This window comes from Podarcis erhardii, assembly GCF_964252035.2.
Source record: "Podarcis erhardii genome assembly, chromosome: 11".
In the NCBI taxonomy this organism is placed as follows: Eukaryota; Metazoa; Chordata; class Lepidosauria; order Squamata; family Lacertidae; genus Podarcis; species Podarcis erhardii.
This window is the reverse complement of record NC_138501.1, coordinates 48,277,518-48,301,267: the sequence shown is the minus strand read 5'-3', so window position 1 is coordinate 48,301,267 and position 23,750 is coordinate 48,277,518. Positions and strand designations below refer to the sequence as shown.

Here is a 23,750-nt window from a genome sequence, read left to right as displayed (position 1 = left end):
ACCCCGTCACAGGGATTCGAACTGCCAACCTTCTGATCGGCAAGCCCTAGGCTCTGTGGTTTAACCCACAGCGCCACCCGCATCCCGTGTTGACAGGCATGAGCCAGCAGTAAATCACACTGAGCAACATAGCAAATCAGGATCTTCACAGCAGTGTCAGGCCAGATGGGCAGGGTATAAATAATAAATTATTATTATGATAATGTGAACAACAACTCATCTCCGGTAGGTCTTGTTCCCATGAAGCAGTTGCCTTGACTCAAGTAGACAGCTGTCTGTGACTTCTCCTCTCCAGGGTTCCCCCCCCCCCCCAAGCAAGCTGCATGTTTGTCTTTGCTGCCCCCTGCTTCATGCCTCTCCTGGTTCTGGGAGACTGGGAGGGGAAAGCTTGCCACAGCAGGAGGGGGAGACACCCATGCCTCTTCACTAGCCTGACCCATCTTGGTCTCCCTCCTCTCCTGCTCGGCTTCTGCCTCTGATTCTGGACTCTCTCTGCCACAGACTCTCCCTGCTCACTTAAGCCCTGTAACCTCACCCGCTTCTGACACCTCTTCCCCACAGTCTTCTCCCTCTGACTAAGGTAAAGTTAGAGGTAAAGGGACCATTAGGTCCAGTCGTGGCCGACTCTGGGGTTGCGGCGCTCATCTCGCTTTATTGGCCGAGGGAGCTGGCGTACAGCTTCCGTGTCATGTGGCCAGCATGACTAAGCCGCTTCTGGCGAACCAGAGCAGCGCACGGAAATGCCGTTCACCTTCCCGCCGGAGCGGTACCTATTTATCTACTTGCACTTTGACATGCTTTCGAACTGCTAGAGATGGGGGGGGGGCGTCACTTAACAACCCTCAGTGCCCTTAATGAACTACAACTCCCAGGATTCTTTGGGAGAAGTCATAGGGGAGTTGTTACGAGACCCATATTCCTCTCATCGAGCTACAATTCCCAGAGTTTCCTGGTAAGAGGGGCTGGTGGTCAAAGCACTTGGGGAATTGCAGCAAACTGACTGAAATCTCTACTCCAACCCTACAAAGTCACATGTTCAAGTGCCAAATGGCCGTCTGCCTGCCCTCTTCCCACTGCAGTGCACCATATCCTTACATGGCCCTTCCGGAGGACATTCACCCGAACTGTCTGTTTTCTTATCCTTCACGTTGGCATTGTTGTCCCGGCTCAGGGATGAGTCACCGGCGGTTTTTTTGTCAGGGTCGCAGTTCTAATGGGAGAGAGAAAATACGTCCAGGGGACTTAACAGGCCCAGCCTTCCCAGCAAAGTCGGAAGAAGTTTCTCCACACCCCAAGGAACAATATGACCGCAATTCCTGGTATGGGTTATTCCAAGTCAGCTGTTTACCAAGTGCAATGTGATTAATGGGATATGAATATATATATATATATACAAATGATTTGTGGGAGGAGGCCCTCATTCTACAACGCTGCTTCTATGCACCTAGGCAAACTGGTTAAAGGCAGGATTTATTTTGGACTTGAAGCAAACTCTGGGTTCGAATCCTCACTCACTCATAGAGCTCACTGTGTGCCCTTTGGCAAATCTCTCTTGCTTCCCCACCCCCCAAATAACCTACCTCTCAGGACTGTCAGGTAGATAAAATTAGAACTTTTTGAAGGGGAAGGACACAAATGTTATAAAGAAAACCAACGACAAAGCTTGCAAGTCCTCCATCCAGTTCTGTTTTAACCAGGGCTGCCGCCTAGTTAAAATAAATCTTAATTGATCAAGTCTGTGAGTATGAGCTGATTAAATTCAGATAGGAAGCAATACTTCTGAGCAAGAAGCCTTCCTTGTTTTCAGAGGAATATGTCATAGTCCCAGTAGTGATGTATGGAAGTGAGAGCTGGACCATCAAGAAGGCTGATCGCCAAAGAATTGATGCTTTGCTGGAGGAGACTCTTGAGAGTCCCATGGACTGCAAGAAGATCAAACCTATCCATTCTTAATGAAATCAGCCCTGAGTGCTCACTGGAAGGACAGGTCCTGAAGCTGAGGCTCCAATACTTTGGCCACCTCATGAGAAGAAAAGACTCCCTGGAAAAGACCCTGATGTTGGGGAAGATGGAGGCACAAGGAGAAGGGGACGGCAGAGGACGAGATGGTTGGACAGTGTTCTTGAAGCTACCAGCATGAGTTTGACCAAACTGCAGGAGGCAGTGGAAGACAGGAGTGCCTGGCGTGCTCTGGTCCATGGGGTCATGAAGGGTCGGACACGACTAAATGACTAAACAACAAAAATGTCCTAGTAGAAATCCTCTTAGAAAGAGGTGGTAAACCTTAGGCCCAGTGGCCTGCCCCTGGGACTCTCTGCAGAAGGAAAATGCCCTCCTGCCCATAAAACCTCTGTTCCTCTGTCTCTGCTATTCAGCCACCGATTCTGGCTTAACCCAACTTTTTATCTCTCCAAAGGAACAATGGGAACACAGTGTCTATGTTCCAATGGCTCCTTAGCCAACAGAGCCAAATCTCAGCTGAAACAGCAAATGCTCTTTTATCGTCCTTTCCGCCCAGAAGGATCCAATCCATGGCCAGCCTAGGTGAGTGGAGTCAATCCAGTTCTTGAAGGTCCTGAGAAGGTTCCACCTGCAGTTCAGTGACTCGCCACATGAGGCAGTTGTCCACAGAGCCCACAGCTCCAGACACCTGGGTATGATTTGACTCGCCGAAACGCTTTGCAAGCAGAAATGAGCCAAGTATTCCAAAGCATTTTGTGCAGTGAAAACTGTGATCGGAATGAGAAACAGCCGCAAAAATTCTTGGGGGTTTGGGGGCTGGTGTAATAGCATGACTAAATGTTTAAAAATAAAAGAAAATCCCCCTGCATGTTCGTTGAAATTGTTTTTATTAAACCTAATTAGTTTTGCCTCCTTAAAAGGAATTAATAATAGTGGCTAAGTAAGCCTGGTCCCACCAGGCCCTTTGCAGGCTACATGTACTGGATGCAACCCATGAAGCTCATCCCTGGGGTGTCTCCATTTGCCCCAGTGTTAATATGCAATCGTTTCCGTCATAACGTGCAATTAAAACATCGCTCTGCCCTGTAGAACAAGCCCTTACAAAGTCAACCGGCTCCGCTCAACTGCAGTACAAGGCCTTTCTGAGTAAAAGGCCGAGCGCTGCCTATTAATTTTGATCCCGTTAATTAATCCACATACTTGGAATTCTAATTAGCTCCTGGTTTTCAGTGGCTGTGGCAGTCAGAAAGAAGCTTTCTTTCTTTCACACATGGAAGCCACAGGCTTTTCACCAGGAGAGACTAATGGTGCCAAAAGCAAAGCCTTGGCAAAAAAGAAGAAGCTTGTGAGTCATCATCAAGTGGATGAAAAGTCAGTGCTAAGGACATGGTTTTGCATAAGTTTCCGGGCCATATGAAATTATGCTGATGTGGAGACAGATACTACTCTCTTCTCTTCCCAGTACTAACATTTGGAGTTAGTTCCAGACCTTCCAAGTGTCCCTGTTTTCCACAGATGGTCCCAGATTTACAGAAACCTGATTTAATTCAGGCTGTAAATCTGATTCAGATCAGGTTCCTAGTGTGATCCCAGAATGTCCCTCTTTTCCTTAAAGGAAAATGTACCCCTGTCCGTTAGGTCCAATCACGGACGACTCTGAGGTTGTGCACTCATCTCGCTCTATACGCCAAGGGAGCTGGCGTTTGTCCACAGACAGCTTCTGGGTCATGTGGCCAGCAGGACTAAGCCGCTTTTGGCGAACCAGAGTGGCACATGGAAACGTCGTTTACCTTCCGGCCGGAGCGGTACCTATTTATCTACTTGCACTTTGACGTGCTTTAAAACTGCTAGGTGGGCAGAAGCAGGGACTGAACAACAGGAGCTCACCCTGTCGCGGGATTCAAACTACTGACCTTCTGATCAGCAAGCCGTAGGCTTTGTGGTTTAGACCACAGCGCCACCCGCGTCCCTCCTCTTTTCCTTAAAGGTAAAGGGACCCCTGACCATTAGGTCCAGTCATGACAGACTCTGTGGCTGCGGCACTCATCTTGCTTTATTGGCCGAGGGAGCTGGCGTACAGCTTCCAGGTCATGTGGCCAGCATGACTAAGCCGCTTCTGGCGAACCAGAGCAGCACACAGAAACGCCCTTTACCTTCCCGCTGGAGCGGTACCTATTTATCTGCTTGCACTTTGACTAGCTTTCAAACTGCTAGGTTGGCAGGAGCAGGGACCGAACAACGGGAGCTCACCCCGTCGTGGTATTCGAACTGCTAACCTTCTGATCGGCAAGCCCTAGGCTCTGTGGTTTAACCCACAGTGCCTCCCGTTTCCCTCCTCTTTTCCTTAGGACATCCCTATTTCCGTCAGAGAAATTTTGCAGGGTATGGAGTTATGCTACCCCAAGCCAAGGAGATAAGTACCTATGCAACCTTTAGAAGACATCTGAAGGCAGCCCTGTAGAGAGAAGGCCTTTTCACTGTTTTATTATGGAATTAATACCCAAGGGGCATCATTTAGAGACGGAATCATTTCACACCGCTCTTCAGGAGATGCTCTATTTCTGCCCAGTTTGCTTTTTCTAAATGCTGAGGTGCAGGTAGACCTACTCTGCCCTCACCCCACCAACAGGCTGCTTGCAGGAGCAATGGAAGAGTTGAGCCATGAACAGGATTGTATCTCTTCTTTCAGGAACAGAACAACTGCTGGCTTGGCTGGCTTCCTGTTCACAGAAGGGAAATGCTGCTTGACATTTGACTTGCTCTCTGAATCAGCTATGCCTGCTGTGTCTTTGAGGAAGAGAACTTTTGGCTCAAATCTTGGGGGAGGAAGAGGATGCAAAAGGAGAGTTGCCCTTTCCATCTTTAGGAAGGGGAGCGCAAAAGTCGGGGTTTCTTAACCGAACTTAAAAGTTTCATTAGCCTAATTTTTTAAAAAGAAAACTCATATTTTTGTCACCCCCCTCAGTGATGACACCCGCGGCGACCCGCACCCACCACACACCCCTTCCTCTGCCACTGCCTATAAATTCTGAAATGGCTCAGGACAGCAATACCTCAAGGACCGTCTCTTTCCGTATGAACGTACCCAGACCCTGAGATCATCTTCTGATGCCTTCCTTCGTGTGCCTCCTCCTCAAGAGGTCCGGAGGGTGGCAACACAAGAACGGGGCCTTCTCTGCAGTGGCTCCCTGTCTGAGAAATGCTCTCCTCAGGGAAGTTCACCTGGCGCCTTCATTATACACCTTTGCATGCCAGGCAAAAACGTTCCTTTTTAAACAGGCCTTTGGTTGATCTGATTTACATCCCATCCCCTTTTAAAATGTAGGGGTTTTTTTGGGGGGGGGTCTATTGGGTTGTTGTTGGTTTTTTGTATTTTTTTGTATTTGTATTTTGCATTTTTATTATGTATTTTGTGGTTTTATATCTTGATTTTATTCTGTGAACCACCCTGAGACCTCTGCGTATAGGGCAGTATATTAATAATAATAATAATAATAATAATAATAATAATAATAATAATTACAGTGGTACCTCGGGTTACAGACACTTCAGGTTACAGACTCTGCTAACCCAGAAATACTACCTTGGGTTAAGAACTTTACTTCAGGATGAGAACAGAAATTGCGCGGTGGCAGCTAGAGGCCCCAGTAGCTAAAGCGGTACCTCAGGTTAAGAACAGTTTCAGGTTAAGAATTGACCTCCAGTTCTTAACCAGAGGTACCACTGTATGCCTTACTGTGAACAAGCTAAATATTTCTGATTTACTCTTCCCCACTCACGCTGGAAAGAAACAAACCACAAAACCCTGGTGTAGACTTACTCTTAAACAATAGGTCATGCCTTGTTTCTCTTCAGACCACCCACAATCTTTAGCCAAGCTTCCATTTTGGGTAGTCTGTTGGAGCAAAACAAGCCAGGATCCTTGGGTCAGATGTAATGGCAAACCATCACATCCAAGAGATCAAGAGGTTTGTCTCCTCCAAGTCTCAGAGGGAAGAAAATGAAGAGCCCCAGATAGTGATGTTTGTGGAAAACTATTAACGATGTTTTGCTGCAGCGCATGGAATGGGCCACAGTGTTGCTCCAGGGGACTTTTGGGAACAAGAAGACATTGACTACCAGCCAACTAGCCCCAGCTGGGAGGAGCTTCAGGAAGCGGCTTTGTGGTTTGCACCCAGTTCTTTGATTCCAGCCCCCTATGCACCCCAAAACAGCCCAAACGGCCTCCTTTTGCAGCTTGCAGCTGGTGCTATGAAAGTGTGGCATTTTTACTCAGCGTTTGACCTGCCTTGCTAACATCTGACAGAGTAATTTGGAGGTATTGGGAAAAGGCATCACAACAAACGCTCTTAAGACATGCTGGGTTTTTGTTTTGAGTTGGTTTTTGTTTGCAATTCAGTCTTGAATTATAACCAAGAGTTGGTCTTTGATCCTTGCTGTGAATCTTGCCTCTCTGAAACGGAAGTCTTTCCCCTTCAATCACCGAAACCTGATATGGTGCTCTGCTGAAAACAGCAGGTAATAGGTCCTATTTTCCCCAGGAATCTCACTGCAGTACTGACGCACTGGAGATAAAAATATAGCTTTTTTCAGAGAGTCAACCATGGTGTTTCCATCATCAATTCGCTTGCAGAAGCCTGGACTCTGGCTGCGGACAGTTCCAGGAGGAGAAAGCAAGGATGCTTTAAAGATAGCTTTTACCAGGTGTCACAGCTAATTGCCCAAAATAAGAAGAGATGCCTTCGGAGAAAATTAAGTTATAACAGAATGCCTGCAGCTACGCTAATAACCACCAAGAGCACAGTGACACAGAGAAACTAGTTTCAGCTACTTCTGGGAATTTCCAGAAGTTTCTTGTTTGAAGAGATATCCCAAAACATTAACACCCCCTTTCTTTCTATTATGATTGGTTGGTTGCTGGGGTGGAGAAATGGGTTTAAGCGGTAGCTGAAAAAGCCACTTCCGCCCTGCAAAGGAGGTGGTGTCGCGCGATTGGGGGAATCCCCAGCCGCGTCACGCCCTGGCAAGCCAATCGGCTGGATCTGGGGGCGTGGCCTGCCCTATTTAATGTGGGCGTGGCCGGGGATCTCCCTCTTTTGCCGCCTCCAGCTGCTCCTGTTTCCCACCCTCCCACCCTTTAAGGTATTCGTTCCTTGACCTTGCTATAAACCTTGGTTGGTCGCCATTGAGGGGCCTGGTAGGAATTTTTCCACTTGGCAAATTGGCACCAGCCACTTGGTTTTTGCCTACCTCGTAGCAAATCGTCACAACTTTCTTCGTACTGGTGGTTAGTCATTGGTATTGGTATTGTTATGTAGATGGAAGAAGGGAGGAAGCGCCATCACCTGCCCCGAATATTGAAGGGTAGTCCGATAAAGGATTCTGGGGGGTGTGGCCCTGTCCGAGGCCTATGGAGGTGAGGGCCTAAGGCACGCCCCCAATCAGTGACCCCGGGGGAGTTCCTAGTTGATGTGCATCAGCAGGACTCCCCCTAGTGGTGGCTAACCCTTCCCAGACTTCAAGTGGATGGGCTGAAGTTGGATATAGTTGGTTAGGATATAGTCCTAAGCCAATACCGCTCATCACCTGTAAACAATAAAGTTGTGGCCTTATTTAGCCCACTAGCCTTAATAATTGTGTCATGTATCTTTATTTCCACTGGGGGGGGGGTGTGAATTCGCCACACAAAGGAACAAACACAGGGTGCTGAAGCGGGAGAATTTTGTGTTCACATAGTTCTTTGAAGATACTCCAAGAATTAGCAAATGGCTTCAGACAATCCCTAAATCTAGCTAGCAAAGAAGATCGCAGAATCATAGAGTTGAAGGGTTGGATGGGAGCTTGAGGATCATCTAGTCCAATCCCTAGCAATGCAGGAATATGCAGCCGTCCCATACGGGAATCGAACCTGCAACCTTGGCGTTATCAGCACCATGCTGTAACCAACTGAGCTATCCAGCCAACACACATCTTTGGAAGATTCGCCACCTGCCTTCATAAAATTATAGAACTGTGCAGTTGGACATCTGGTGGGAGGGTGTTCCACAGTGCGGGTGCCACTACCAAGAAGGCCCTCTGCCTGGTTCCCTGTAACTTGGCTTCTTGCAGCAAGGAACTGCCAGAAGGCCATCGGGCACTGGACCTCAGTGTCTGGGCTGGATGATGGAGGTGGAGATGCTCCTTCAGGTATACTGGACCGAAGCCATTTAGGGCTTTAAAGGTCAGCACCAACACACTTTGAATTGTGCTCAGAAACGTAATGGGAGCCAGTGTAGATCTTTCAAGATGGATATAGTCCGGTGTTATGTGGTCTTGGCAGCCACTCCCAGTCACCAGTCTAGCTGCCGCATTCTGAATTAGTTGTAGTTTCCGGGTCACCTTCAAAGGTAGCCCCACATAGAGCGCATTGCAGTAGTTCAAGCAAGAGATAACCAGAGCATGCACCACTCTGATGAGAAAGTCCGCGGGCACGTAGGGTCTCAGCCTGTGTACCAGATGGAGCTAATAAACAGCTGCCCTGGACACAGAATTGACCTGTGCCTCCATGGACAGCTGTGAGTCCAAAATTACTCCCAGGCTGTGCACCTGGTCCTTCAGGACCAGGGAGTCCTCCTCTCCTGTCCCCCAAAAACAATACTTCTGTCTTGTCAGGATTCAACCTCAATCTGTTAGCTGCCATCCATCCTCCAGCCGCTTCCAGACATTTAACTGGTGTAGCAGGGTAAAATGGGTTCATGTGGTTCAGTTATTCTTTATTAGATTTCTCAGCCAGTGGCGGAGGAAGCCTCTCTGTCACCTGGGGTGGTGCGAACAGGATGGGGGGCGCAGCTCCCATTCCTGCCTCCTTCCTGTCCTCCCCCCTACCTGCCTCCTCCAGCCAGGAGCATGAGGTAACGATGCGCCACCCCCTGCAACTCCAGACCCCGTTGAGGGGTGCGCTCCGCTGTGGCAGCCAGGCAGGGGCGGGTGCGCTCCACCATGGTGGCCAGGCCAGGGGGCATGATCCGGCATGGCGGCACTGCCGGGGGGTGCGATCTTGCTCCACCTTGCTCCACCACTGTTCTTACCTGCCTTTCATCACCAGGTATGGGAAAGCTATGAGCCTAATCTGGCCCACCAGGGTTCTTAATCTGCTGCAAAAGGTAAAGGTATCCCTGACCATTAGGTCCAGTCATGACCGACTCTGGGGTTGTGGCGCTCATCTCACTTTATTGGCTGAGGGAGCCAGAGTACAGCTTCTGGTTAATGTGGCCAGCATGACTAAGCCGCTTCTGGCGAACCAGAGCAGCACATGGAAACGCCGTTTACATTCCCGCAGGAGCGGTACCTATTTATCTACTTGCACTTTGATGTGCTTTTGAACTGCTAGGTTGGCAGGAGCAGGGACCGAGCAACGGGAGCTCAGCCCGCCGTGGGGATTCGAACCGCCGACCTTCCAATCGGCAAGTCCTAGGCTCTGTGGTTTAACCCACAGTGCCACCCGCATCCCTAATCTGCCACAAGCACTCTCCTTAAGGCACCTGCTTTCTCCCTCGGCCATGCCCCCTCCCCCACTTGTCCTGTTTGGTAGTGACCTAGCCAGGAAAGAAGAGACGTCTTCATCCTTTGCCAGTTTGGTTTGGGCTTTCCCCCTGCCTACTTTGGGCCCATCATTTCCCTGCCCAGTAATTAGATATTCTGGGCAAAATGTTGCCCGTTCCCTGCCTCTCACTGTTAAAATTACACTGGCAATACATAATATACACACAAATTTACTTTTGTCCTCTGTCCCCTCTGGAGTTGTAGGCAGAACGCCAAAAGAATTTGAAAAGTAAGAAGAGAAGTGGCAAAATAAAATGATGGAAAATGAAAATGATGGTGAGGATCACCAATGTGCCTTGAAGGGATGGGGAAGGAGATAATTCCTTATTTTCTGTAGTTGGCAGGTTCTTCAACCTTTTAAAAATATTTTATATCTGCTAGTTCTATTTGGCCCCCACTTCCCCCTTTCTTTTCTTTCTGCAAACCTCTGCTTTCTGAGCCCTGGAATTCTGGATTTCTCTCGCTCAGTAGATGTAAATTTAAAAAATAAATATTTTGTTTGCGGGAACTCTTACAAAAGGAAAGAAAGGCAAGAAGAAATTGGGGCAGTTAGTGTGTTCGTGAACTTAAATCAGTCAAGCAAATATTACTGGCTTGCCTTCACATAGTTGTTGTTTTTAAAAACTCTTTTCCTGCTGTTTTCCCCAGAGGGGCAACCCCTCTTTAGCCCTCAACTGGAGTAAACAGCAATTCAGGCTTTCTCTGGGTCGATGTTTCCTCCGATTTAGCACTAAAGAGCAGGCTTTCCCTGGGAAAGGAGAGGAGCAAGGACAAAACCACTCAAAGCCATCCTTTCTAGGTACGGGACAAGCCGAAGTGTCGATGCTCCCTCTGTCCACAAACAATACACAGTTAATGACTTTTTGAAACACTGTTTTGATGCTTCCATTCCATCAAAAGGAATGTTATGGTTGGAATGGAAATTGTTGCCTTCTTACAACCCTGGCCGCTTCTGGTTTGGCAACTGAGCTAAAAGCAAGATTGTACCGTATTTTTCGCTCCATAAGATGCACTTTTTTCCTCCTAAAAAGTAAGGAGAAATGTCTGTGCGTCTTATGGAGCAAATGTGTGGTCGATCACTGGCTCCCCTTCCGGCCCCAGCCCCTTGCCCAGGCCTCCATAGCTGAATGTTCTGCAGAAGGAGGCTGATTGTTTCCCCACTGACATGTGACTGGCTGATTAGATTATCTGTCTGGACACTGTGGAAACGGCTCCCTTTCCTTTCCTAAAGAAGCTGCAGAACTGTGAGTTGAACCCCATAAAAACAGGATGTTTTCCCTTTGCAAAGTAAGCTCAACAACTTTGAGCTGTTCTCAAAAAATGGTGCTTTTCCCCCTTTGCAAAAGAAGCTGCACAACTTTGAGCTGATCCTCAAAAAATGGGGCTTTCCCCCTTTCCTCCTCTAAAAACTAGGTGTGTCTTATGGTCAGGTGCGTCTTATGGAGTGAAAAATACGGTACATCACAAACAGCCATTTCTCTTTCCTACCACATCTGAACCTTAACATAAAACCCCCTATGCCTCCCAGCCCTACAAACCTCTAGGACATTGGAGCCCTACAGCCTCCTAAGTAAATATTGTGATTTACTTTTTCAAAAAGGACCCGCTCTATCATCAGGTCCTCCTTCTTCCTCGAGAGCCAACGTTCGCATGGAAACAGGAACAATTCTTCTGTGTTGTCATTCAGGATCTCTACTTTCTCTAGGTACCAATCCGGCCTTGGGTTTGTGTTGTCATGCCGAATGTTGATTTTGAAGACAGCGCCAAGGTCCACAGCTTGGATTGAGAAGATGTCTTCCTGGGGAGAATGGAACAGAAAAAGGAACAATTCTTCAAGGTTCTGTTTGTTACGCAAGCAGAAAAGTGCACAGTGGCTAAGATCCAAGGAGTCTCAGACTTAAGCCCTGGACTTTTTGCACTCACACTGTGATTCCATGAGACCTGCATTTAATGTGTACGATGAGGGTATGTAGCTTGTGTTTCCTTAACTAACATATTTTTCGCTCCACAAGATGCACTTTTCCCCTCTTAAAAAGTAAGGGGAAATATTTGTGCGTCTTACGGAGCGAATGCAGGCAGGAGGCTCTGCTCAGCGCTCCCTTTAAAGAGCCGTGTGGAGTGTGTTGGGGCTTTTCCCCAAGGAGGGAGAACGGCAGCCCGTCAGTCTTTAAAGGTCCTCTTTAAAGGGAGTGCAGCTCTTGGGGGCTTTTGGGATTCAGAATATTTTTTTCTTGTTTTCCTCCTCCAAAAACTAGGTGCGTCTTATGGTCTGGTGCATCTTATAGAGCGAAAAATACGGTAACTGAAGATAGGGTGTGTGTGTGTGTGGATTTTTTTTTCTGGGAAGACTGTGTGCAGGGACAGAGCTTTTCCTTACGTTTCTAGAAGCACAAAAGCTGTACTTCTCTCTTATCAAGACGTTTGATGAAGAATACTCAGTTTGATCGATACCTGTCCTCTTTCGAACTTGTTCATGTTCGTTTCAGAGCTGCTGAGTTGTCTCTCCCCTGTGTCTCCGAGGTCTCCATATATCGTCAAGAACACGCTGGCATCCGTCCCAGCACCGAAAATATCGCCGGTGAAAACGCTAATCTTGTACGTATGAACTGGGCAGAGTGGGAAGGAGAAGATTGTGTTTTAATGGAGGCTTTCAGAGCACGGACATCAGTGACTAGATGAGCAGCCTTCAACTGATCCTAGCTTGCAATCATTTATGAATGAACAAAGGAAGCTAGTTTGTAGCAGGTTAGGACCTTGGTCCATCTAACCTTGCAATGCAATTTGGCATCCGTTCCCCACAAGGTCTCAAGGAAATCTGTTTTCCAACCCCACAACCAGACACCTTTCAATGGGAGAAGTTGAGGGTTGAACCCAGGACATTTCATGCACAAAGCAGGTGATCTACCACTGAGTTAGAAGGTGGCTAAGAAAAATACCCATTTCTCCAACTCAGTTTTAAGCTCTTTGTAAGTGTTCTGGAAAGGACGGACATGAGCGTGGTGAGTTTTTGTTGGAAAAAGCAAGGCTTGCTCAGCTATAGGCACCAGGCACGTGTCAGCTGCCTTCTTTTATGCTCTCCAAGTTCCAGCAACATTCCTGCAGAGTGCTAGAAAGAAATCTAAGACATAATGGATTTTGAAAGCATTTTATTTAGTCTAGCACTCCTTCCTTCCCTCCCTCCCTCCCTCCCTCCCTCTCTATTTTTTAAAAAAGGGCTTGCTTGAAAGAAACAAGATGAAACATAAAGGAAAATTAACTGCTCCAAAAGGGGCACTTGAGGGAAAATGGAAAATCATCAATGAAGAGGATACTATTATGAACGCTCATTATTCAATATTTGATTTGGCTTTAACGTAGCTTGTAAGCACTTGTTTACAGTGTCGTTCATGTTGAGACGGCAACCTTTCCCCTCCCCTTGAGACAGTCTTTTATTTATTTACAAGATCATGGGTTGAATCTAAGACTATGGGGCCGCTGCACACACAATGCAGCAACAAACACAAACTTACCATGAGACTAAGGGCTCACGCACAGTTGCCTTATGCCCTGTGCTTTCTAGGAACAGTCTGTACTTTAAAGTGCCCCCCCTTTTTTTGCACCGACAGGTTCCCTATGAAAATAATAATAATAATAATAATAATAATAATAATAATAATAATAATAATAATAATTTATTATTTATACCCCGCTCATCTGGCTGGGCCTCCCCAGCCACTCTGGGCGGCTTCCAAAAGAATATTAAAATACTGTGATACATCAAACATGAAAACCCGTTCTTTAATGCTGAATCAGAACAAATGGCAGTTCGTGTTTTCTGCAGATTGCTCTTTGCCCCGATTCAGCAGTAAAGGGTAGGTTTCCTCAGCGAAAGTGCCAGGGCAAAGGGGGGAAAGTGCTCTGAAATGGCGCTTTAAAGCACAGACCTCTCCCTAGAAACACAGCACAGTCGAATGAGGCGGTAGAATCGTGAGCTAGCATGGATTATACCACTTTGGCCAAATGGATTGCATTTTTTGAGTGCTCCCGTGAAAAAAATCCTGCAAAGAGTACACATAGCTGCAATAATTACATATTATTCTGGTCTATCCCCACCTCCAACTCCATCTCCCTTCCCCTCCCCTTATACCTATTTTGTAGATCAGAGGTTCCCAAACTTATTTGGCCAACCGCCCACTTTTATGGGGGGGGGGAATACTCAGAGCTCTTCCCCCCGCCCCCTGGAAATCTACCTTCTTTAAGCAAAGTGTCAGGGTTGGCCAAAGAGGCAGGCAAGCTGGGATCCACTTCCTGGATCTGGGTGATGCTGAAAATGGCTCCCCCAAGCCTGAGAAATCCTCTCATCTCCAGCATGACTGCCAGATCCAGGGGAGCCACTGTCGCTAACCCGCAACAGCGCCTGACCTGGTGATAAGCATCCTTACACAACAGAACGAATGGTGTTTTTTCTTCTTCAATTTTTTCTTCTCTTCTCTTCTTTCTTTATGCTTCCACTGCCCGCTGATTTTTCTTCAATGAGCCCCAATTGCACTCAAGGCTACTACCACCACCACCCTGGATCGTTCCAACACCCCCCAGGGGGTGATATTACCCACTTTGGGAAACATCACATTCTAGATTATAAGTGCTTTGAGGCAGAGACCCATCCTCTTATTCTTTGCAAAATACCATGTTCACTACACATATAAATAGGTAAATTATACTAAATTAGCACAGCGGGGAGTGGGTTGATCTAGAGTAGGGGCTGCCAAACTCTGGTCTGGTGGGATGTGACTCACTTTCCAGCGGATCATCAATTAGTTCATCGATCTGCTTGAGCGTCCCATCTTTCAACAGTTTTTCAGTAAAGACCCTGGATGGAACCAGCTCCCTCATAATCTCGCCATCGTCTTCAGAGGTGGCCAGCCACTTCTCACAAGGAAACGTTGTTTTTTCAGAACCCTAATGTGGCAGTTGAGGGGGTGGGGAATAGCAGAGCGCAACAAACATAAGTAGTGGAACAACGTATGTAAATACCAGCTCAGCAACCCAAATATTTGAGAAATAAACTTATGTCAGGGTTCAGCCCTACCCAGACATCTTCAGGACATAAGAAGAGTCCTTCTGGATCAGGCAAGTGGCCCATCTAGTCCAGCATTCTGTTCTCACAGTGGTCAACCAATTGCCCATGGAAAACCCTGAGCACAAGAGCATCTCTCCCCTTCTGTTGTTGCCAGCAACTGGTATTCAAATCTATGGTCTCCTCAGATGAGGAACAAGGAGAGCAGGACCCTTCCCCACACTTCCTATGACCCCATCAGGTTTGAATTGGAGGTCCCCACACCAACTCTCTCAGACCACCACCCCTGATCTCAGCCAGGACCACAGGAGCAGAGGAGACCATGAAGCAGCCAGGAAGTTCAGAGCCACCAATGAAGGGCCCAACTAGCTGTGAACTTGGGAGGACAGGAGCACTTGCTGAAATCTGGGCTGGGCTAAGAGCCAGGAAGGGGTGAAGCCTTCAGCTCCTAGGCTGATGTGCTGGGTTGCTGATGCAAGAGGTCTCTATCCATCCTGACCCAGAGGAACCCACTCATCAAAACAGGGATGGAGAGACTTTGTTCAGACTGAGGGCCACTTTCCATTCTGGGCAACTTTGCAGAGGCCACCTGCCAGTGGTGGGTGGGGTGAGAGGCAAAAAGTGAGTGGAGAAACTAACATACATGTTTCCTTTGTGCAGTAGCCTGTTTTCTGGGCTCTCACATCTCTGTCCAGGCAAGCAAGGGGCACTGCCAGCTTTCAAGGACACATTCTAGGCAGGCGAAAACACTCAAGGAAGGTGTGAAGCAGTCCTAGTGAAGAACATGACTTGGGGAGTGTCACATGAGGGTCAGGGGTGTGGCTAGAGAGGAGGTGTGGCCTAGAGACAGTCCCCAAGGGCCAATAGAGAGGCACGAGGATGGCACTGTGTCAACAGCACTCCAAAAAGGCACCTGCAACCAGCACCCAATGCACATTATCAATGCACATTATTGTTTGGTCTGTAGATGCCAGGGACCAATCTATGAACTTTGCTGCATGCAAACTCCACCACTGAGTTACATCTGAAGGCCAAATGAGGCAGGGCATAATGCAAGGTGGGGGGTTATTGTTTTTTAAAAATGCAGATGTAAGTAAACACCATTCATGGGGGAATCCCAAACTGCAATGCCAGCTTCAGAGGAAGGGTTTTCCTTGGGACTGCAACAAGGGAGGAGATGGTTAGACTTTCCCTCCCCACTTGCGGTGATCCAGATAATCATCAATATACCTTCCCCTCCTCCAGCTGATGCTGTTTGCATAACAAAACAACCTGCACCTTTTAATACGAAGAGCTACTTTGACATTAATGTCACGCCGAGTATTTTCTCCCCGGAAAAAGCTCTTTGCTCTCAGCTGTTGGTCAGTTCTCCAGTGCCCTGTGAGCTCATGGAGAGCAGCCACAATATATAAGTAAAATGTAGCATATAAAGTCACATTTTGCAACAGAGGGGCCTATCCTCACCCCCTGCGCTGTGAGAACCTCCTCACTGATGTCTGTTGGTTCTCCCTGCACAACTGAGATCCCACTGAAACGCTCCGATTTGCTTGCCCCCACCTCCCCCGATACTCAGCACAGCAGATGAAATATAATTGTGAAATTTAACTGGCACATGTTGCTGTGGCTTTAGCCCTCTGCAGCGAAGTCAGCTTGTCCTGCCCAAATGCTTTTCAATTTAATCTGACCTCATTTCCCCCCCTTGCCGCGCACAGATACACGGAGAGGCTTCTTAGCAGTCTAATCAGGTAGCAGGGCTTTTAGCGGCTTGGCAGCCTATTGCTATCCTGTGGCAGGCCGTAATATCCTGCGGCGGATGATGGCACGATCATGCAGCACTCGGCTCTTTCCTTCCTCCTATTCCTTCTCCTCCTCCTCCTCCTCCTCCTCTCCCCCTTCCCCTCTCCACGTGCCCAAATCTAAAAGCTCAGCAAGAATATTTGTGGCTGCTCAGACGCATCATCATGGACTGCTACTACATCCCCTCCAGGCATTCTCATTAACAAGGTTTCGTCAAGGGCTGGTTATGGCTACAGAAAAAAGAAGAAGGGGAAAAAACGAGGAAGCATTGGGTACAGGAAAGCCAGTCGCTGTCTGCTGGGAGCTATCCAGAGTGCTGATTCCAATCAACGCAAGCCAGGCAAAGGATTTTGACTGGCTATTTCACATCAAAACAGAAAGATCCATTATACAGTGGTACCTCGGGTTACATACGCTTCAGGTTACAGACTCCGCTAACCCAGAAATAGTACCTCGGGTTAAGAACTTTGCTTCAGGATGAGAACAGAAATTGTACTCCGGCGGTGCGGTGGCAGCGGGAGGCCCCATTAGCTAAAGTGGTGCTTCAAGTTAAGAACAGTTTCAGGTTAAGAACGGACCTCCGGAACGAATTAAGTACTTAACCTGAGGTACCACTGTATGTAGGGTTTTGTGTCAGCGCTGCTTGTGCAGGTTCTCTGCTATTCACTTGTGTCCACCCCCAATAACCTCCCCCCCCACCTCTTTCTAATGTCTCAGCAAATGAAACTGATCTCTAAAAAAATTTACTGGGGGGGGGGGAGGGGAGAGAAAGAGAGAGAGATTGCACATGCTTTTGCAAACCAAGAAAATCTTTAATAAAACAGAAAGATCCAGCCATTCCTCTGCATTCTCGCCTGACAACAGCCCCTCTGGTCTCTAGGCCCTATTTCCACCCAAACCACTCCTCCTGCTGCTGTCCTCAGCATCTGACTTCTCCTGCCCCTTCGATCCCCTTCGCTGTCTTCCCAGAGCATCCTTTAGCTCCTTGCTGCTCCTCCACCCACAATCCGTTCTGCCTGTTTCCATCCAGCTACTGCCTTGCCTGCTTCTCAGCTGCCCTGCCTCTCCTTTGGTCTCTCCACCAGGCGTCCTACGCCACAGGCTCATGACAGCAGGGAAAAGGGGAGCCAGGAAGGAGGCACATGAGGGAGGGAGGGAGTCAGGGGTCCAATCTGCCGAGTGCAGACCAAAGCCACTTAAGAGACAGCTGCCGGTGGCTGCCTGCTTCCTCCCCAGCATGCAGGGGAAGGTTTCCTTTGTTCCTAGATGTGGCTGGATTTTGAAGAGTGTGCGCCGTTAGCACAGGAGCACCAGAAGCTAACGGCGCATAATGTGCACCAGCGAGAGCTCATTAGTTTCAGGGAGGGGAAAGCAGAGAAGCTGCTGCAGTTATCTAAGAGTCCCTAGAGGATATTGCCTGCTCTCTTCCATCCTTCAAGGCAGCTCTCTGCTTCCCTGCTTGCTGTTGTCTCGTGATATAATGATACATCAAGACATTAGGAGGCAAATCCTGGGTTCTGTGCTTGGTTTGTAACACTGATGTTTGGGGAGTGGGCTGGCTGGGAAGAAATGGCAGTGGGGGGGGCAGGGTTCCCTTGCACAGCAGTTTCTGCTATTTTTTTATCCATTTTTTTGGGTGGGGGGAGGTTCAGTCAGGTTTCAAGATTGTAAAGAAACCTGATTTGGAGGGCAGGCTCAGGATGACCTGAAGGGCATTTGCAGGTGGACATTGGCAGCTGTCACTCTGCTCTAGCTTGTCAATTATCCCCTGAAAACAACCCATTTCAGTACTTACATTACTTGGCATGTGGGTACAGGTGAATGTTTTTCTGCCCACTCCCTAATAATAATAATAATAATAATAATAATAATAATAATATTTCCGCAACCACTCTGGGCGGCTTCCAACAAAACACTAAAATACAATAGTCTATTAAACATCAAAAGCTTCCCTAAACAGGGCTGCCTTTAGGTGTCTTCTAAAAGTTCAGTAGTTATTTTTCTCTTTGACATCTGGTTGGTGGGCGTTCCACAGGGCGGGTGCCACTGCCAAGAAGGCCCTCTGCCTGCTTCCCTGTAACCTGGCTTCTCGTAGCGAAGCCCTCAGTGCCCTGTTCTATGCCTTCCCAGCCTAAGAGCATGCCTCTTCCATTTCCCTCAGACTCTGGGCATGTCCCCCTCATCACTCTTCCTGCTCCACATCCAGGCAGGAGGCCACATCTGCAGAATCAGATACAGGCCATTTAAGGATTGCAGACAGACGGCTCTTCCGGAGGGGAGGAGCCACTGCAAGAGTAGGCCCTGCTGGCCTTCTTAAGTCTTCAGGGAACATTTTCCACACTCAGCCAGCAGGATGCACTGGGAGCTGCTCAGTTTCTGACCTTCCTGAGGAAGCAAGATACCATATTTTTTTCTCTATAAGAGGCACCAAACCACAAGACGCACCTAGTTTTTGGAAGAGGAAAACAAGGGGGGGGGATCTGAATCTCAGAAGCCAGAACAGCAAGAGGGATCGCTGCACAGTGAAAGCAGCAATCCCTCTTGCTGTTCTGGCTTCTGGGATAGCTGCGCAGCCTGCACTCGCTCCATAAGACACACACACATTTCCCCTTATGTTTTAGAAGGGGAAAAGTGAGTCTTATAGAGCAAAAAATATGGTACGTTTTGTTTTGATGAGGTAGGCAGCACATTAACTGGAAAATTAGCACCATAAAATTTTAGAGCGGAGCGCAGGAAGGTGCCTTACAGTGAGTCAGAACAATTGGTATATTCAGCTTAATATTCTCTACACTGACTGGCAGGCGCTGTCCAGAGTTTCAAATAGGGATACTCTCCCAGCCCTACCTAGAGATAATGGAGACTGAGCCCGGAACTTTCTGCATGCAAAGCAGCTGCTCTACACTGAGATGTTTGCTTTTTCCTTTAAGTTCATTTTTTTTTAAAAAAAATACTCAAGAAAATTCATCACCATTTTACTGCGAATTTCTCCAAATATCCATGTTTTTGCATGCCCTTCTGCCTGATACACACACTTTTGCAAAGCGATTTCCCCTAATATAATGCACTGATATGTGCTTTCTCATGTGCATATCCATGTGTTTTTGTTCACACTGCTTTGCCAGGGAATCTCATTGCAAGATGCAAAAAAGTGCAAATAATAATAATAATAATAATAATAATAATAATAATAATAATAATAATAATAATTTATGTATACCCTGCCCATCTGGCTGAGCTTCCCCAGCCACTTTGGGCGGCTTCCAACAAAATATTAAAATACCGTAATACATCAAATATTAAAAGCTTCCCTAAACAGGGCTGCCTTCAGATGTCTTCTAAAAGTCTGGTAGTTGTTGTTCTCTTTGAAATCTGATGGGAGGGCGTTCCACAGGGTGGGTGCTGCTACCGAGAAGGCCCCCTGCCTGGTTCCCTGTAACCTCACTTCTCGCAATGAGGGAACCGCCAGAAGGCCGTCAGAGCTGGACCTCAGTGTCCAGGCACAACAATGGGGGTGGAGACTCTCCTTCAGATATAAATTCTGAAGGGTGGCGGTGTTCCAGTTTTTGTATTGTTTCAGAAAGTCCAAATTAGGCAGGCTCACCTTTTAATATGGGCTGAATCAAATTTCTGCTCCACCCCTACTTCCAATGAGCATTTGTTCCCGTTTGTTTGTGGAGAACTTGACAAACAGCTGGTGCATAGCCCCTTCCATTATTGCAGAAAGTCTGATTTGTGCAACCTGAATTTTTGGCTTATGCTTGAAGCCCATTTGAAAACAGTGACTGTCAGGAACTGCCTTGTCAGACAGTGACTTTCATAAGGCCGTGAGAATATAGGAAGGGCCCTGCAGGATCAGACTAGAAACCCATCTAGTCCAGCATCTTGTTCTCACAGTGGCTCACCAGTTGCTCCCTGGCAACTGGTAGCCAGAGGCAGACCATCTTAGACTCTGGAGGTAATACATAGATTATGTGTGGTTCATAGCCATCAACAGCTAATTACCTTTTAAAGTCACAGTGTGTGAATAAGTAATTCCCAGAATCACAGAATTGTAGAGTTGGAATGGAGCCCAAGGATCATCTACAACCCTCTGCAATGCAGGAATTTTTTGCCCAACTTGAACTCACAACCCTGAGATTAAGAGTCTCATGCTCTACCGACTGAGCTATCCATTCGTTCTGAATCTTGCATCGTTCATCTTCCTAGGATAACCCTGAATACTACTAGATAGATTAGATAGATGATAGATAGATAGATAGATAGATAGATAGATAGATAGATAGATAGAGATAGATAGATATAGATACATGATATAGATGATATAGATGATAGATAGATAGATAGATGATAGATAGATAGATAGATAGATAGATAGATAGATAGATAGATAGATGATAAATAGATAGATAGATGATAGATAGATAGATAGATAGATAGATAGATAGATAGATAGATAGATAGATGATAGATAGATAGATAGATATAGATAGATGATATAGATGATATAGATTATAGATAGATAGATGATAGATAGATAGATAGATAGAGAGAGAGATAGATAGATAGATAGATAGATAGATAGATAGATAGATAGATACTGTAGATAGATAGATAGATGATAGATAGATAGATAGATAGATAGATAGATAGATAGATAGATAGATAGATGATAGATAGATAGATGATAGATAGATGATAGATAGATGATAGATAGAAAGATGATAGATGATGATGATAGATAGATAGATAGATAGATAGATAGATAGATAGATAGATATAGATAGATGATAGATTAGATAGATAGATAGATAGATAGATAGATGATAGATAGATTAGATAGATAGTTAGATGATAGATAGATGATAGATAGATAGATGATAGATAGAGAGAGAGATGATAGATAGATAGATAGATAGATAGATAGATAGATAGATAGATAGATAGATTAGATAGATAGATGATAGATAGATAGATAGATAGATAGATAGATAGATAGATAGATAGATAGATAGAGATAGATATAGATAGATAGATAGATAGATAGATAGATAGATGATAGACAGACAGATAGATAGACAGACAGACAGATAGATAATTTATTACGGTCAGAGACCAGCTTATAAAACACACTTGGGGGTACAATCCCAGAAGGAAAACAAACATTTAAAACAACGTAAAACAATAAATTTAAAATTTATAAATGCAATAAGCATATAGACACTTAAAACTTTAAGATAAGCTACCACAGAGAAAACAAAAAATTCCTTCCAGTAGCACCTTAAAGACCAACTAAGTTAGTTCTAGGTATGAGCTTTCGTGTGCATGCACACTTCTTCAGATACCACACGAAAGCTCATACCTAGAACTAACTTAGTTGGTCTTTAAGGTGCTACTGGAAGGAATTTTTTGTTTTGACTATGACAGACCAACACGGCTACCTATCTGTAACTACCACAGAGAGATGACCCAGAGTCACCCATGGAACTGAGTTTGGGGATTTTCTTAACGAACTAGTTTGAGTCGGGGGATGGTCTGCGCCTACAGATCTGTACACAGAATCTGGCGACCATCCGGGTCGTCTTATGATCTTTGCCTAACAGGAAAAGAACAAGTGCTCTGGGATTCCTATATCCCCCAATGAACAGGAGCAAAGTCTCTGAGCATATGGGACTTTTAAAAAGAATCTTTCCAGGACCGGCGAGGGCAGAGCCGAGCTTCTGGCGAGTGTAAAAGCCCTTCTTGCATTTTTGGATACGAGAAAGAAGAGATATGCTGCCGGTGCAGCTATATATCTCTCGATTTCTCCAATTTTATAGTCAGGGCACCTTGAGCAGTCATGTTGTCTCTCAGTGTCTATGATTCTTTGCCTAACCATAGCTTTTGCCTGGCCAAACCCCAGACTTAGAAGGGCTTGAGGGGCAAAACCCAGTTTCTGAAGGGTGTTCAGGACTGCTGTCTGCTAGCCTGACTGGAACTGGCCGCAGAGGATCAGTGGGGCTATTCCTCGGGGGAGCAGATTCAATGTCAGCCATTTGTAGATTGATGTTAGGCACTGAATACTACTATTAATAGAGAGGGAGACAAACATTTCCCTGTCTACTTTCTCTACACCGTACACCTTTTTGTATCCCTTGCTTGCCTTTGCTCCAATCCCATTTTGGGTGCCTTTTTGCCCCTATTCTAATTCTACAAATATCCTTTTTGAGATGCAAAAGCCAAAATTCTACCCAGTATTCCACGATTTCTGTACCGGCAAGTTGTTGTTTTCCTACTGATCTATAACGTGGAATTCACTTTTCCCCCCTACAGCTGCCACACACTGGGACAATATCTTCATTGAGCTGTTCACCAGATCCCACCAAAGATCTTTTCCCTGGTCAGCCATACAAACACAAGAGGAGCCTGAAGATCAGGCCTGCGTCCGGTTCTCACAGTGGCTGAGCCTGTGAAAAGCCTGCAAGCAGGATTCAAGCACAAGAGCAACTCTTCCCACCTGTGGTTCCTGGTAACACCAGTTCAGATCTCATTAGTTTATAAGTGAACTTAGGATGTTTGCCACCTTCTTGGCCAAAAGGAGGTAAGGACTTGCTGCCTGCGTTTTGCAACAGCTTTGGGGTCAGCCCTCTGCTCCACGAAGCAGAAAAGTTCTTTTGGAATGTGTGCATGCAGCAAAATGCTCAGCTTTCTGCTCACCTTTCCGTTGGGTAAAAGCCTTCGTATCTGCACTTTATCAAGATGCCAACCAGGATTAATCCCTGTGCCGTCATGCCCAATGCGGATCTTTTCAAGAATGTCCCCAATGTCCTCCAACTGGAGAAATCAAGGCAGACATTTCAGGATCAACCAAAGTTTAGCAACCTCACTTTCCAACACCCAATCCTATTTGTTCCTTTAGCTTGTGTATCTTGTTTTTTTTCTTAATGGGATAAGAAGATGACAAATATTCTGGCAGCACAGCATCTCAAACTGCAACCATCTCAGAAAGGTGTGCTAGGTCCTAACACATTCCAGCTAGCAGAGGACTTGGCTGTAGACTGAAGCTCAAGAACTTGGCAAAAAAAAAAGGGTGTATATTAATGGCTGGAGCTGAAGAATCCAAGAGAGAATAATGGCCAATTTAGACATTGCCCAGGGCATTCTGGCCCGTACTACAGCTAGGGTGGGGAATATGTTGTTGGACTACAACTCCCATCATTCTTAACCATTTGCCATGTTGGCTGACGTTGATAGGAGTTGGAAGAATGGCAGGGCAAGATGGTGGAATACAGTGGTGCCCCGCAAGACGAATGCCTCGCAAGACGGAAAACCCGCTAGACGAAAGGGTTTTCCGTTTTGCAAGTGCTTCGCAAAACGA

General features: G+C 46.5%; 1 protein-coding gene across 5 annotated transcripts in view; it reads right to left on the bottom strand.

The window, feature by feature from the left end:
- LOXHD1 (lipoxygenase homology PLAT domains 1) overlaps window positions 1-23,750 on the bottom strand; it is a 198,326-nt gene that overhangs the window by 46,673 nt on the left and 127,903 nt on the right. For 3 of the 5 annotated variants that reach the window (XR_014161414.1, XM_081881330.1, XM_081881331.1), the window contains 5 exons: window positions 23,090-23,206; window positions 14,319-14,481; window positions 11,995-12,149; window positions 11,132-11,341; window positions 1,096-1,210 (listed from right to left, as the gene is read on the bottom strand). Coding sequence is in view for 4 of the 5 variants with exons in the window: in XM_081881330.1 (XP_081737456.1) it covers window positions 1,096-1,210; window positions 11,132-11,341; window positions 11,995-12,149; window positions 14,319-14,481; window positions 23,090-23,206 (760 nt within the window). In the remaining variant the exon portion in view is untranslated. The remainder of the gene's footprint in view (window positions 1-1,095; window positions 1,211-11,131; window positions 11,342-11,994; window positions 12,150-14,318; window positions 14,482-23,089; window positions 23,207-23,750) is intronic. The other 2 variants (XM_081881332.1, XM_081881333.1) reach the window with 2 other exon arrangements.